Here is a 16,758-nt window from a genome sequence, read left to right as displayed (position 1 = left end):
AGTGAATGGCTCATTTCTGCCGGTGTTCTGACGAGAAAGGCCCCCCCATCGGATAGTGTCCACCCTGTACTGTGCAGGCGCATCGCTTGTGCAGTACGGAGGACAAAGGAGGCGCCAAAAGTCTCCGAAGATGAACAGGTGATCATCAGCTCTACACGCCACCTCCCGATAACAGGGTCACGCGCTCCCGATAACAGGGCCCCTCACGGGCTCGCTTCACTCAACGCGCTTCAGGCACAGCTTTCGCTTCACTTGGCATAATTATAATCTAACTCTATGTCAACTTGGATGGTGGGCCTTGAACCTGGACTCAGGGCAGAATGTAGTATTAAGCGCACAGGCGCGTATAGAGCTGACGTTCAGCTGTTCATCCTCAGAGACCTTCGGCGTCTCCTTTGTCCTCCGTACTGTGCAAGCGCAGTATAGGGCGGACACTATCCGATGGGGGACATTTCTTGACAGGACACCGGATAGCAAATTATGCAGCAGAAACAGCTCCATTAGCAGAACTAATTTATGACACCCCCATGGCAGCCAGAGACAAAGTATAATGGACATCTAATGCTGAGGAGGCCTTTGTGAAGGTTAAGCAATTGATTGTGGGATCAGTTTTTATCAAACAGTAGATTGCAAGAACGGGTACATGACATCTGTCCTCACCCAGATATATGGTAGCAAACACAAACCAATTGCATTTTATTCCACCAGATTGGACAGTAGCACACGGTCTACCCAATTGTGTTCAAGCCGTTGTAGCTGCTTCAATGGCCATTAAGTCCTCAGCCATGATAGTTCTCTTTCACCCTCTTGTCCTGAGGGTCCCACATGCCATTTTAGTAATCTTGCTGCAGGACAAGATCTCCTATTTGCCCCGGCAAGACATCTGTCATGCATGACTACTCTTTTAGGGCAACCTCACATAACCATTGGAGAGGTGTACTACCCTAAATCCTTCCACACTCATGCCCGCACCCACTGAAGGGGACCCGCATGACTGTATAGATCAAATTGATGAAAGAATACTTCCCAGAAAAGCTCTCACGGATGTGCCATTTGATAATGCCGATATTACTTATTTTGTTGATGGATCATGCAAAAAAAAATGTGATACAAATACAAATAAGACAGGATATGCTGTTGTAACACATGACCAGGTTATTGAGGCAGATAAACTACCTGATTCTACACACATAGCTGACTATCCGGCGGACTATTGCTCACACACGGCACTTTTTCAACGGACTAATACGGCGTACTAAGTCCGCCGTACTATCCGCCGTACTTTGGAAATGAACAGATTCGGCCCACACACGCGGAGGAAAGTCCGCTCATTTCGAGCGCGTCTCCAGGTAGGCGGGGCCCGCGAAGGAGACGTTGCTGGCCCCGCCACCTGGTATGGACTTTAAGGACATAAAGCGGAACCCCAGCGCCGAAAAAAATCGGCGTGGGGTCCCCCCAGGTCCACATCAGACCCTTGTCTGAGCACGCTATTCAGCCGGCCAGGAAAGGGGGGGATGAGCGAGCGCCCTCCCCTCCTGAGCCGTACCAGGCCGCGTGCCCTCAACATGGGGGGTGCCTTGGGGAAGGGGAGGCCACGTGGCCCCCCCACCCCAAAACACCTTGTCCCCATGTTGTTGAGGACAAGGGCCTCTTCCCGACAACCCTGGCCGTTGGTTGTCAGGGTCTGCGGGCAGGGGCTTATCGGAATCCGGGAGCCCCCTTTAATAAGGGGGCCCCCGGATACCGGCCCCCCACCCTATGTGAATGAGTATGGAGTACAATGTACCCCTACCCATTCACCTGTAAAAAAAAGTACAAAAAAACACAACACACAACGGTTAAAATAGTTTATTGCACAGCTCCGGGGGTCTTCCATCTTCGGGGGTCTTCTCGCCGGACTCCTCCACTATCTTCTGCTAGCTCTTTTACTAGCGGAGGAGCCCGGCTTTCTTCCTCACCGCCGCCCTCTTCTTCCGACTTCTGGGGTCTTGTCCCCCTCTTCGGTTCTTCTGCCGGGCCACCACACCTTCTTATAGCTCTTTTACAGGCGGTGGCCCGGTCTTCTGTCGCCACCGCCTTCTGTTTTTCTCCTCTTCTCTTCAGATGTTGACTCGTCGCTCCCTCCGCTCACAATAATAGGGACCGGGCATGCGGCGACTTATATAGGGACATCACCGGATGATGTCCCCGCCCATTATGGTGTCACAGTCCCAGAGGATGCTGGGACTCTGACACCATAGGCGGGGACATTGAGTGTAGAGAACATTTTTATATGTGAGCAGCTTTCTATAGTTTATACCTAGTTCTCCTAGCGAGGTTTTGCTCAACAGGACTTTCCCATTTTTACGTTCCCGATCACCATAACACCAGTCCCAGTGTTAGCCAGCGTAGCCATCAACAGTGTCCCTGATCACCATAACACTTGACACAGAGATTTCCCAGTCTTTTTCTTCAGCAGCCAAGCAGCAGGGGGAAATCTGTGCAGCACAGGGGGATTAGGGTGGGCCCAGGCACACCTGGCACACCCTGTGCGCCTGCCTATGCACCAGTCCCAGTGTCAAAAGACCAGTGAAAGTCAGCAACAGTGTTCTGATCACCACCACACCCGTATACTTGTAGTGTAACAAAGTCTATCAATCACCTTCAGTACTCTCATCCTGTGGGGTATTTCTGTACAATGTGATGATACATTAGCGCAGCAGAAGGGATTCCACCAATAACACGGACTGTTCTGTTGGGGAATTTCTTCTAACTTGTAGTTGAAGGAAACAAAATTGTATAATCTGTGGCCTGCCTTAGAGGAGAGCACACTGCTGCCTGTTCCATAGAAACTTGGAAAAGTACCTGCAGAAAAAAGAAGTGAGAAGCCTTCAGGATACGGAGAACCGGTCATACAGGACAGACACACCCTGAAAGATTAACGAGATACTGAGAGGAATGCGACAAATCAATACACAGCAAACAAGCAATGCAGGGGGAGAATGAGGGGAGTTGGAGCTTCAGTGAGACTTCCTCTGGTGAAGAGTGAATGGGAACAAACCCTGAGCAGAGCGCCCCCAGCAGGTGACACCGGAGAAGTGCGGCTCCTTACATTTGTCTCATTGTATGCTCTGGATCCAGAGGTGTTACTAGGAATGTAGAAGACCTGGGGGGGTAAAAATGTGACACAACGACCAGTGGTTGTAGACAAACCAATGGGAGAGAATACAGGGACATAAATAAAACCCGAGTCTCCCGGTACTCAGAAGTTATACTTTAATTGTTGGGCCATCAGCAAGAGCCTGACAGACACGAATACTCATCATCAATATTTTCTATCTAATATTCCCCTCTCAGCACAAATCTTCTTCCCCAACCAAATCCCTCCTTAAAACATCAATCCCCTCTTTTCCAAATCCCCCCTTCAATCACAAATTATTGCCTCTGACCAAATCCCATCTTCCAATAGAAATCCTCTCCCCCACCCAAACCCCCCCCCCCCCCAGACAACATCCTCACCCTCTGTCCATATTCCTTCCCAGCACAAATCTTTATCCCCCACCCAAATCCCCCCTCCCAGCATCGATCCCCCAAATCCCTTCTTCAGCACAAATCCTCTCCTCCCTCCAAGCATTAATACTGCCCTCTGAAATTCCCCATCCCAGCAAAAATCTTTGTCCCACACCCAAATCTCTCATGTCAGCACACATAATCTACCCCTCAAAATCCCAACTCCCAGCCCAAATCTTTTCCCCCTCAAAATCCCTTCTCCCCGCGGAAATCTTTGTCTACTAACCAAATGATCTTTCCCAGTACAAATCCTTTCCTCAAATCCTCTTTTAACACAAATCTTTGTCTTGCAATACCACCTAAAGTCTCTCCTCTATACACAACCCCCGTGCCCCTCTCAGCACAAATCATATTTCCCCCAAATATCACCTCCAAACACAAATCCTCGATCCTTCAAATCACCCCTCCCAGCACAAATCGTCTTCCCTTATCTCCCCTCCCATCACAAATAATCTTCCCACAAATCCCCCTCCCATCACAAATTCTCTCCCGCCAAAAAAATCTTTGCCCCCATCTATATCCCCCTTCCCAGCAACATTTTTTTTTTATTCCAATAAGTTTTTATTGAATTTTGTCAGAAAAGGTACAAAGTATACCGTGAATATAGTATAACACAATAACAAGATAACGGTGACATCAACCGAAGACCCCGCCCCTTGTCCCTATATAAGTCGCCGCATGCCCGGTCCCAGTCATTGTGAGCAGAGGACTTGGCGAGGCAACATCTCCAGGAGAAGAAGAGAAGAAGAGAAGAACGGAAGGTGGCGGCGGCGGCGGCGACAGAAGACCGGGCCACCGCCTGTAAAAGAGCTAGAAGAAGGTGCGGTGGCCCGGCAGAAGAACCGAAGAGGGGGACAAGACCCCCGAAGTCGGAAGAAGAGGCCGGCGGTGAGGAAGAAAGCCGGGCTCCTCCGCTAGCAAAAGAGCTACAAGAAGATAGCGGAGGAGTCCGGCGAGAAGACCCCCTAAGACGGAAGACCCCCGGAGCTGTGCAATAAATTATTTTATCTTGTGTGTTGTGTTTTTTTTGTACTTTATTTTACAGGTGAATGGGTAGGGGTACATTGTACCCCATACTCATTCACATAGGGTGGGGGGCTGTTATCGGGGGCCCCCTTATTAAAGGGGGCTCCCGGTTTCCGATAAGCCCCCCGCCCGCAGACCCCGACAACTAACGGCCAGGGTTGTCGGGAAGAGGCCCTTGTCCTCATCAACATGGGGACAAGGTGCTTTGGGGTGGGGGGGCCGCGCAGCCCTCCTTCCCCAAGGCACCCCCCATGTTGAGGGCACGCGGCCTGGTACGGCTCAGGAGGGGGGGCGCTCGCCCGTCCCCCCTTTTCTGGCCGGCGGGTAGCGTGCTCGGACAAGGGTCTGATGTGGACCTTGGGGGGACCCCCACGACGATTTTTTTCGGCGTTGGGGTTCCCCTTTAAGTCCATACCAGGCGGCGGCGGGGCCAGCGACGTCTCCTTCGCGGGCCCCGCCTACATGGAGACCCGTTCTAAATGAGCGGACTTTTCTCCGGGCGGGAAAAGTCTGCTCATTTCAAAAGTACAGCGGACTGGCATACACACGGCCGGATTGTCCGCCGAAATGCGAGTCCGGCGGGAAGATTGGAGTGTAAAACTACTTTCTAAGTCCGCTGTACTTTCGGGTCAAAAAAGTATGCCGGAGGCTACACACGGGGGGATTGTTTGGCGGACTTCAGTTTGCCGGACTTTTCCACCCGCTTGTTTGATCGTGTGTACGCGGCATTATTGTAAGAGGGTGAATCTCCCCCTTCGACACCCCTTCTGGGGGTCACACCGTGTCCTGGGAGGGGGGATTCTCTATCCCTCCTGATGCACATGTGTTAGTATCAGACATTTGTAGCGCTGACTGATTTACCTATCTTAATTACACCCGAGACCAATGGCAACAAGTGTCTTTTGATTGTATGGAAGTCATAAGTAGTAATCAGAACTTTTTGTCTGATACCAGTCAGTCCACGGTTTCCATTGTTTGTGTGATGATTGAAATTTGCCCCGGGGTGAAGTGAACATAATTGTGTATGTGGCGTGTGTGTTAGTCGTTATTATTATTTTCTTCATTGTAGGTGCTTCCTGGTCTTTCCAATGTCTGGTAATCACTAGTCTGGTGCTTAGTAAGATGCGGGTCATTATTGCCCTGGTATCTTTTGGAAGCGAGTCTATACCTGAGGATAGAATAGCCAATCCTGGAGTTTTGGGGAAACGGAGTTTCAATGTTTGTGCAATCATGTCAAATACTTTGTCCTGAAGCTTACGTGTATTTGGACATCCCAAAAATATATGGTATAAAGTACCTATATTGTTACATTCCCTCCAGCATAGTGTAGAAGCATGAGTATCGAATGTAGAAATTCTATATGGGGTTAGATATCAGTGCAATAATATTTTTTATGTTAGTTCCCATAGACTGATGCATTTAGTCAGGGCCGTCTTTAATATTGATTGGACCCTGGGCAAAGATTTTAATTGCCCCCCCTCCCCAGCTACACTCAAAATTAGTTTACGGCAGCAGATCAAGCAGTGGTTGTGATTGGCTGCCAGAGAATACAACACATCATTACAGCTCACAGATTAGTTGCTAGAGGTTACAGAACATCATTACTGCTCACTAATTGGATTCTAGAGGTTACTGCATATCATTATTGCTCACTGATTAGTTTCTAGAAGTTACTACACATCAGTGTAAATTGAGGGTGTGGCCAAACTGTGCTAGCATTGAGGGGTGCACTATGTGCAGAGTGCAGGGGGGAGGTGGGTGCAGATGGCAGGACTGAGGTGGGTGCAGAGTGCAAGAGTGAGGGGTGGGTGCAGAGTGCAGGACTGAGATGGGTGCAGAGTGAGGTGGGTGCAGATTGCAAGAGTGGGGTGGGTGCAGAGTGCAGGACTGAGGTGGGTGCAGAGTGAGGTGGGTGCAGATTGCAAGAGTGGGGTGGGTGCAGAGTGCAGGACTGAGGTGGGTGCAGAGTGAGGTGGGTCCAGATTGCAAGAGTGGGGTGGGTGCAGAGTGCAGGACTGAGGTGGGTGCAGAGTGAGGTGGGTGCAGAGTGCAGGACTGAGGTTGGTGAAGAGTGGGGTGAAGGCAGAGTGAGTTGGATGCACAGTGAGGTGGGTGAAGAGTGGGGTGGGTGCAGAGTGAGGTGGGTGCAGAGGGAGGTGGGTGCAGAGTGGGGTGGGTGCAGAGTGGGTGCAGAGTGAGCTGGGTGCAGAGGGAGGTGGGTGCAGAGGGAGATGGGTGCAGAGGGAGATGGGTGCAGAGGGAGGTGGGTGCAGAGGGAGGTGGGTGCAGAGGGAGGTGGGTGCAAAGTGGGATTGGTGCAGAGTGAGGTGGGTGCAGAGTGGTGTGGGTGCAGAGTGAGGTGGGTGCAGAGTGGGGTGGGTGCAGAGTGAAGTGGGTGCAGAGTGGGGTGGGTGCAGAGGGAGTTGGGTGCAGAGGGAGGTTGGTGCAGAGGGAGGTGGGTGCAGAGTGGGGTGGGTGCAGTGTGCAGGAGTGAGGTGGGTGCATAGTGAGGTGGGTGCAGATTGCAAGACTGGGGTGGGTGCAGAGTGCAGGACTGAGGTGGGTGCAGAGTGAGGTGGGTGCAGATTGCAAGAGTGGGGTGGGTGCAGAGTGCAGGACTGAGGTGGGTGCAGAGTGAGGTGGGTGCTGAGTGCAGGACTGAGGTTGGTGAAGAGTGGGGTGAAGGCAGAGTGAGTTGGATGCACAGTGAGGTGGGTGCAGAGTGGGGTGGGTGCAGAGTGAGGTGGGTGCAGAGGGAGGTGGGTGCAGAGTGGGGTGGGTGCAGAGTGAGGTGGGTGCAGAGGGAGGTGGGTGCAGAGTGAGGTGGGTGCAGAGTGGGGTGGGTGCAGAGTGGGGTGGGTGCAGAGGGAGGTGGGTGCAGAGGGAGGTGGGTGCAGAGTGAGGTGAGTGTAGAGTGAGGTGCGTGCAGAGTGGGGTGGGTGCAGAGTGGGATGGGTGCAGAGTGAGGTGGGTGCAGAGTGGGGTGGGTGCAGAGTGCAGGAGTGAGGTGGGTGCATAGTGAGGTGGGTGCAGATTGCAAGACTGGGGTGGGTGCAGAGTGCAGGACTGAGGTGGGTGCAGAGTGAGGTGGGTGCAGATTGCAAGAGTGGGGTGGGTGCAGAGTGCAGGACTGAGGTGGGTGCAGAGTGAGGTGGGTGCTGAGTGCAGGACTGAGGTTGGTGAAGAGTGGGGTGAAGGCAGAGTGAGTTGGATGCACAGTGAGGTGGGTGCAGAGTGGGGTGGGTGCAGAGTGAGGTGGGTGCAGAGGGAGGTGGGTGCAGAGTGGGGTGGGTGCAGAGTGAGGTGGGTGCAGAGTGGGGTGGGTGCAGAGTGAGGTGGGTGCAGAGGGAGGTGGGTGCAGAGTGAGGTGGGTGCAGAGTGGGGTGGGTGCAGAGTGGGGTGGGTGCAGAGGGAGGTGGGTGCAGAGGGAGGTGGGTGCAGAGTGAGGTGAGTGTAGAGTGAGGTGCGTGCAGAGTGGGCTAGGTGCAGAGTGGGATGGGTGCAGAGTGAGGTGGGTGCAGAGTGGGGTGGGTGCAGAGGGAGGTGGGTGCAGAGGGAGGTGGGTTCACAGCTCTCCTCCCACCCAGATTCCAGGACAGAGCGCCTCTCCAAAGCTGTCCTCCCACAAAGCCCCCCCCCCCATTCCAGTACAGAGTTTTCCTCTGTCCCAAGTGCTACGCAAAGACACAATATGATGTCCTTTGATGTCCGTGGAGCGTTCCAGAGTGCCAGTCTCAGAAGCAGCTTCCTCTGTGTGGAGTCCCCGCCCCCTTCCTCCTCTTCTCTCATAGAGCAATGTGTATACCCGAGGGATGAGAGAGAGGAGAGCGTGTGTATTTCAAAGTGACATTTCTGGGCATGGTCCAGACTCATTGAAGATACTGGGGATCCCTAGCGCTGCTTTCACCATATTCCACCTATTCTGGTGGATAAAGAGGAGAAATCTTCTCGTCTAAGCTATTTCTATTATCCACTAACAACGATTTTGAATCACATTAATTTACAAACCTTATGGGTTTTCCATGTACTGTTATATGCTGCAATTGTCCTGAGGAAGCTCAAGAGAGCGAAACATGTAGGAAAGAAACAATGCAGGCTTTATCATTTACAAAAATGTGGTAATCTGTGGAGTTATACAAGCTTCTGTATCAGCTTTTGTATTTTGTCATTCTTTTTTTTTTTTTTTTTTTTTTTTTTTTATATATGGACAAAATTGTTGGTCCTATGTGAGAAATGTCTTTTGTACATCAAATAAAATTCTATTGATTTTATTCTTTGTTTATATATATCTGGTACCGTCAAAAAAGTCCCGGGGGTTGGTTACCCTCCAGTCCCCTTCATCTATTTCCCCCTTCTTCATTTAAATTTCTAAACTGGGATGTGGTACCTTTTTTAAGTCTCAGATATACATGACCATTAGTCTTTCCTATAGATATATCTTTTGTCTACAATCTCTTTTTTAGTTCAGCCCACAGGCTGCATGAAAAAAAGAACATTACAATGTATGCCCACCAAGGACCAGCAACATACTGGTATGTTGCTGGACTTTGAGCCGTTATACCAGAATGATGCCTGCAGGTATAGGTATCATCTTGGTATCATTCTTTTCAGACAGCAGTCGGCTTTCATGTAAAAGCAATCCTAGTGGCTAATTAACCTCTAGACTGCTTTTATAAGCAGTGGGAGGCAACAACCCCGTCTGTCACGTACCTTGGAGGAGACGGAATTGATGAGGTCGGCGTCTCTTGTATCTTCTGCCCAGGCCCCACTGGGAGTGGTATAGAGGGAACTGAGGTCCATAAGGAACATGAGTGCCTGCTACTGCGGACCCAGAGCTTTGCAGCATAGGAAGTGAACTTGGGCAGGCAGGTGAGCCGTCAGGACAGGATGGTTTGCCTGGTACCAAGGATCAGCTGGACTTAAAGGGGAACTCCACAGGAACAGTGGAACTGGAACATGCGGTGTGGTTAGGTCCTTGATAGGCTTACAGCAGAAGATCGCAGAAGGTCGCTGGATCAAGGTAGCAGGCACCGGCAGGACGAACAGCAGCAAAAGCAGGGTCTTGTAGGAAGCCAAGTGCGGCAGCAGGCGGGCAACGTGGTACAGGTCAGCAGGCAGAAGCGAGGTCACAAGAATAGCCAGGATCAGGAGCCAGGGATCAGAGCCAGAACAGGATCCAGATGCAGGGTCAGAGCAAGCCGAGTTCATCAGGAGGTATCAGGCAGAATAATAGCTGGTGCAGGGTAACAGGAACAGCTGAAGATCAGTCAGCAACCACCGGGGGTCAGCACTCCTTTAAATAGGCCTTCTGGTGCCAATTTGCGCCATGGGCACACGCGCATGCGCATTGATGCGCACAGGCATGTGCGGATGCCCTCGTGCGTGCGCGCGCGAGTGTGCAATGGACGGGAGCAACTGGTTCTCTTACACCCTCCCTCCATCTTCCTTGGATTTCTCTGGCTCTTCTGTCCCAACAGGGAACCCGAGAATTCAGCCAGTGGTTCTGCAAGCTGACCATAGAGCTGATCAAAGACCAGAACAGCTCCAATCATCTCTATAGCCTAAGAAACAGGAAGCCCCAAGCATTTAATGAATTAGGTTTTGCCGAAAATAAACAGCGCCATTGGAAAATTGGCAAAGCATTTTATCACACCGATCTTGGTGTGGTCAGATGCTTTGAGGGCTGAGGAGAGATGTAGGGACTATGTCCCCATGGGGTCTATGAACTCCATTTAAAAAAAAAAAAAAGAGTACCTGCAACTACCTATTGCTATCATAGGGGATACAGTATTTATAATTCCTGAGATAACAATAAAAATTATAAAAAAAAGAAAGGAACAGTTTAAAATTATAATAAAAAAGCAAAAAAAGAAAAAAGAAAAATCACCCCTTCCCCCCGTGCTTTAGCAATAGACCTCCTCTGTAAATCTAAAATGGTAACCTGTGAAGGCTTTTAAAAATGTATGAGTTTGTCGCCACTGCACGTTTGTGCGCAATTTACCGTATATACTCGAGTATAGGCCGACCCGAATATAAGCCGAGGCCCCCAATTTACCCCCAAAAAAACTGGAAAAATTATTGACTCGTGTATAAGCCGAGGGTGAGACATGGCTGTCCATCCCTGTGTGTCCGTCCATCCCTGTGTGTGTGTCCGTCCATCCCTGTGTGTGTGTCCGTCCATCCATCCATCCCTGTGTGTGTGTCCGTCCATCCATCCATCCCTGTGTGTGTCCATCCATCCATCCCTGTGTGTCCATCCATCCATCCATCCCTGTGTGTGTGTGTCCATCCATCCATCCATCCCTGTGTGTGTGTGTCCGTGCAGCCTTGTGTGTGTGTCCAGCCTACCTGTGTCCCGAGCCTCCGTCCCGAGCCTCCGTCCCGAGCCTCCGTCCCGAGCCTCCGTCCCGAGCCGCCGTCCCGAGCCTCCTCAGTCCTTCCAGGATCGCCGCTCTTCTCGGCGGCCATTCTAAAATTCAAAAGCCGCGCCTCCGCCTTCGCCTGTGATAGGCGGAACACTGAATTTCCCAGCAGCCTGTGTTCCGCCTATCACGGACATCCTTTCATCCTCGTCGGTAGTACGAGGATGAGCGGATGTCCGTGATAGGCGGAACACTGACTGCTGGGAAATTCAGTGTTCCGCCTATCACAGGCGAAGGCGGAGGCGCGGCTTTTGAATTTTAGAATGTCCGCTGTCTGTCTGCTCGATACGCTGATCGAGCAGTCAGACAGCGGTGACTCGAGTATAAGCCGAGGGGGCACTTTCAGCCTCAAAAAAGAGGCTGAAAATCTCGGCTTATACTCGAGTATATACGGTAAAAGCATTGTGTTTGGTATCCATGTACTCGGCATAAGACCACCTTTTTTTATTTAATCAAACATTTGGGTAATATAGTGTGTTTTAGTGCATTCAAATAAAAAAATAAAAAATGCGTGTTTTTTTTTTTTTAATTTCTGCGTAAATACTGTGTGAAAAAAAATTGCAACACCCAAGATTTTAATCTGTAGGACCTTTGCTTTAATTAATATATATATATATATAATGTTTGGGGGTTTGCCAAAAAAATTATATTTTTTCATGTAAACAAAAAGTGTCAGAAAGCGCTTTGTCTTCAAGTGGTTAGAAGAGTGGGTGATGTGTGACATAAGCTTCTAAATGTTGTGCATAAAATGACAGTTTAACCCCCCCCCCCCCAAATGACTCCTTTTTGGAAAGTAGACACCACAAGCTATAAACTGATAGGAATGTTGAGTCCATGGAATATTTTATATTTTGTCACAATTTTCAGGAAAATTACACTTTCTTTTTTTTTTTTTTGCACAAAGTTGTCACTAAATGATCTATTGCTCACACATGCCATGGGCATATGTGGAATGACACCCCAAAATACATTCTGCTGCTTCTCCTGAGTACGGGGATACCACATGTGTGAGACTTTTTTGGAGTCTAGCCGCATACGGGACCCCAAAATCCAATCACCACCTAAGGGCGTAAAATGGTGATTTCACTTCCTCACTACCTATCACAGTTTTGGAGGCCCTGAAATGTCAAGATGGCACAACTCCGCCCAAATGACCCCATTTTGGAAAGAAGACACGTCAAGCTTTTTGTTGAGAGACATGTTGAGTTCATGGAATATTTGATATTTTTCTACAAGTTTCGGAAAAAAAATACAATTTTTCTTTTCTTTTTTACACAAAGTTGTCACAAAATGATATATTGTTCAAACATGCCATGGTTATATGTGGAATTACACCCAAAAATACATTCTGCTGCTTCTCCTGAGTACGGGGATACCACATGTGTGAGACTTTTTGGGAGCCTAGCTGCGTACAGGATCTGACAAACCAATCACCGCCTTCAGGATTTCTAAAGGCGTAAAATTCAGATTTTACTTCTCACTACCTATCACAGTAGGTCCTGAAATGTCCAGATAGCACAACCCCCCCCCCCCAAAAAATGACCCCATTTTGGAAAGTAGACACCCCAAGGTATTTGCTAAGAGGCATGGTGAGTATTTTGCAGATCTCATTTATTTTTGAAAATTAAGAAAGAAAAGAAAATTTTATTTTTTTTATTTTTTCAATTTTCAAAACTTTGTGACAAAAAGCAAGATCCGCAAAATACTCAATATTCCCCAGAGCAGATAGCTTGTGTCTACTTTCCAAAATTGGGTAATTTGGGGGTGGGGGTTGTGCTATCTGGGTATTTCATGGCCTCCGAAACTGTGATAGGCAGTGAGGAGTGAAATCAAAAATGTACACCCTTAGAAAGCCTGAAGGCGGTGATTGGTTTTTGGGGTTCTGAACACAGCTAGGCTCACAAAAAATCTCACACATGTGGTATCCCCGTAATCAGGAGAAGTAGAATATATTTTGGGGTGTAACTTCACATATGCCCATGGCATGTTTTAGCAATTTATCATTTAGTGACAATTTTGTGCAAAAAAAAAATGTAATTGTCCCGCAACTTGTGGAAAAATATTCCATGGACTCAACATGCCTCTCAGCAAATAGCTTGGGGTGTCTAATTTCCCAAAATGGGGTCATTTGGGGTGGTTTTATGCTATCTTGGCATTTTGTGGCCTTCAAAACTGTGATAGGTAGTGAGGAGTGAAATCACAAATTTACACCCTTAGAAATCCTGAAGGTAGTGATTGGTTTTTGGGGTCCTGGACACGTCTAGGCTCCCAAAAAGTCCCACACATGAGGTATCCCCGTACTCAGGAGAAGCAGCAGAATGTATTTTGGGGTGTAATTCCACATATAACCATGGCATGTGTGAGCAATATATCATTTAGTGGCATCTTTGTGTAATTTGCATTATTCAATATCTTGTGACAAAAAAATAAAATATCCAATGGGCTCAAAATGCCTCTCAGCAATTTCCTTGGGGTATCTACTTTCCAAAATGTTGTCATTTGGGGGTTTGTACTGCCCTGCTATTTTGGCAGCTCAAGAAATTAGATAGGCAGTCATAAACTAAAGCTGTATAAATTCCAGAAAATGTACCCTAGTTTGTAGACGCTATAACTTTTGTGCAAACCAATAAATATACGATTATTGACATTTTTTTTTACCAAAGACATGTGGCTGAATACATTTTGGCCTAAATGTATGACTAAAATTGAGTTTATTAAAAAAATTCTAACAAAAAGTATAAATTTCTTTTTAAAATTTTCGGTCTTTTTCCATTTATATCACAAAAAATAAAAATCGCAGAGGCAAACAAATGCCATCAAAAGCAAGCTCTATTTGTGGGAAAAAAGGACGCAAACTTTGTTTGGGTAGAACATTGCATGACCGCGCAATTACCAGATAAAGCAACGCAGTGCCAAATTGTAAAAAGTGCTCCGGTCATTGAGCAGCCAAATCCTCCGGGGCTGAAGTGGTTAATGTCGGCAATTGTTTGTTTATATTCTGCGGTCAGTGTCCAGCTGGCAGCAGATGAGTTCTGGTTGTAAAGGACGCCGTGGCCAGCTTGCCGGCCCGTTACTTAACAACCATCTATTCTTTACACAGAATTCAGATCGGTCGATCAATTTTCGACCAATTTGAATAGTAATCGTTCCAAAAATTTGGAATTTGTGTGAAAATTTATAAATTTAAACTAAACAAATTCCAAAAGCGAATAACAAAACAAAACTAGTAACGTAACATTTTTCTGCTCTGCACTTGCTTAGACCTTATTATCACTTCCCCGTTACTCAGAACTGGAGCCAACGTAGCAGTAGGTCTCAGCTGCAGGAACATTGGTGCCAATTGGTTGATCCTGCCTTATGTCACCCCCCTCTATGCTCCCATTGGTCTCCTCCCCAACCTCGCCGTTCATTAATTGCTGTGCATCCTCATGGAGCAAGTGACTGACACTGTGCTGAAATATCTCAGATGACTTCTCCATGCCAATTGGTGGGGCAATGACAGGAGTATCTGTGGGTAAGGAGGAAGAACAGGGAGCTTCAATCTATTCTGATCCTGGAAGACAGAGGAGGTGGAGGATGAAGACTTGATTAGACTCCACGGTCTTCTCTTCAGCTCTGGGTGTATAACAGGCTTGCTGCCAGAAAAATGTGCCCCACCCCTAGGTGCTGCACCCCGATGTGGTCTGTGGGTACAAATGCTGGAAGAAAAGTATGTCATGGTGGCCCTCAAGGGGTTAAATAGATGTTTATAAGTGTAAATGTACACAGTCATGGGGCGTGTCCTAATCTGACATAGAAAGGTTTCTAAGTCAACAGAGAGCTGAGCTCAGCCTCACCCTGTGTAGGAGGATGTCACCCCTCCCCCATCCACATTCCTCTCCGGTGTCAGAGATTTTCAGTCTCGTTTCTCTTCTGCTGTCAGCGATGGCGTCTGGTGATCTGAGAGCTGAGTTGGAATGTTCCGTCTGTCTGAACATTTATACGGATCCTGTAACCCTGAGATGTGGTCACAACTTCTGCCGGGTCTGTATTGATGGTGTGCTGGATACACAGAGGGGGTCTGGAGGATATTCCTGTCCTCAATGTAGAGAAAAGTTTCCGGATCGGCCTGCACTGCACAGGAACATAACACTACGTAACATAGCAGAGACTTTCCTGTCTCCTCTGCCACATCAAGAGGAGTTCGGAGTCTTCTGTACTTACTGTGTGGACTCTCCTGTACCTGCTGTTAGATCCTGTCTGCTCTGTGAGGTTTCTCTGTGTGATAAACACCTGAGAGTCCACAAAAAGTCCCCAGAACACGTCTTATGTGACCCCACCTTGTCCATGGAGAGCAGGAAATGCTCCGTCCATAAGGAAGTTTTGAAGTACTTTTGCACCAAAGATAACGCCTGTATCTGTGTGTCCTGCAGTTTGGCTGGAGAACATCGGGGACACCAGGTGGAGACACTGGATGAGGCTTCTGAGAAGAAGAAGGAGACACTGAGGAATGTTCTGCAGAAACTTCTGACAAAGAGAGAGAAGACGGAGGAAAGAGTCCAGAGTCTGCAGGAACACCGGAAGAAAGTAGAAGAAGAAACAGCCGGTGACACCAAGAGAGTCACTGCCCTGTTTAGAGACCTCAGGTAGACATGTGCACTGACAAAAAATTAATTTGTTTTCTTTTCATTCTTTTTTTTGCTTTTTTTGAAAATTCGGAAATTAGAAAATTCGGAAATTCAGAAATCCGAAAGTTTCAAATTTCCAAATTTCAGAATTTGGAATTTCAAATTTCCAAATATTCAAATTTTCCAATACCCGAATTTTCCAATTTCCGAATTTTCCAATTTCTGAATTTAGAATTTTCCAATTTCCAAATTTTTGGAATTCAAAAATTAGAAAACCCAAAAATTTGAAAATATGAAAAAATGCAAAAAAATCTCTAAAATTCAAAATAATAACTAGCGTTAAATTATAGGTATTGAAATTTCCTTTCAAATTTGGCTGTTAGTGAATGTAACAAATACAAATGTATCTGAAGTTATGAATTTTCAGAAATAATGAATGTTGCATCTAAACAAATGGAATGGAACAAATTTGTAATTAATAATAACAGAAAATTGTACCATACTTACCGTAATTTTCTTTTCCTGGTGCCTATCCATGGCAGCATACCTGTGACAAGCTCCGCCTTGGCTCCTCCCTCAGGACTAGTGAATATTATAAAATAAAAGGTTAGTACAGCCCCCGCATTCTCCGTAATATAGAATACCGAGGGTGGGATTGTATGCTGCCATGGATAGGCACCAGGAAAAGAAAATTACGGTAAGTATGGTACAATTTTCTGTTTTCCTGGTGCCTCCATGGCAGCATACCTGTGACAAATAACTAGCTGAGATGGGTGGGATGCTTAGAAGTCTATTTTAAAGAAATTATTATTTAGAAGAAGCGAGGGCTGATGTGACTGCCTGTCTGCCAAACTCCACCGATGCAAGAGCCCCTGGGTCCACCCTGCAATGTTTCAGAAACGTATGTCGGGACGACCAAGTCGCTGCCCCACAAATAGTTTCAATTAACACATTCGCTCTTGCCGCCCAAAAGGCAGAAACTGCTCTGGTGGAGAGCGCCCTGACCGCCAAAGGGGGTTCCAGCCCCTTTGTCCTGTACCCCTTGTGAATGAGTCTAACGATCCATGAGGCAATCGTTTTTGCTGACGCCTCCTTGCCTTGGTGTTTGCCCCAGGGAATTATAAACAGCCTGATGGAATCCCTGAATGATGCTG

General features: G+C 47.8%; 1 protein-coding gene across 1 annotated transcript in view; it reads left to right on the top strand.

Moving 5' to 3' along the window:
- Positions 1 to 16,758, top strand: part of LOC143962502 (uncharacterized) — an 82,468-nt gene that overhangs the window by 15,308 nt on the left and 50,402 nt on the right. The window contains exon 4 of the mRNA XM_077471782.1: positions 14,791 to 15,622. Coding sequence (XP_077327908.1) covers positions 14,791 to 15,622 — 832 coding nt within the window. The remainder of the gene's footprint in view (positions 1 to 14,790; positions 15,623 to 16,758) is intronic.

This window comes from Lithobates pipiens, unplaced genomic scaffold (assembly GCF_037356315.1).
Source record: "Lithobates pipiens isolate NorthernLeopardFrog02 unplaced genomic scaffold, aLitPip1_a1.2 Scaffold_8, whole genome shotgun sequence".
In the NCBI taxonomy this organism is placed as follows: Eukaryota; Metazoa; Chordata; class Amphibia; order Anura; family Ranidae; genus Lithobates; species Lithobates pipiens.
Note: the sequence above shows the minus strand (reverse complement) of the source record. Positions and strands in the feature narration are given on the sequence as shown.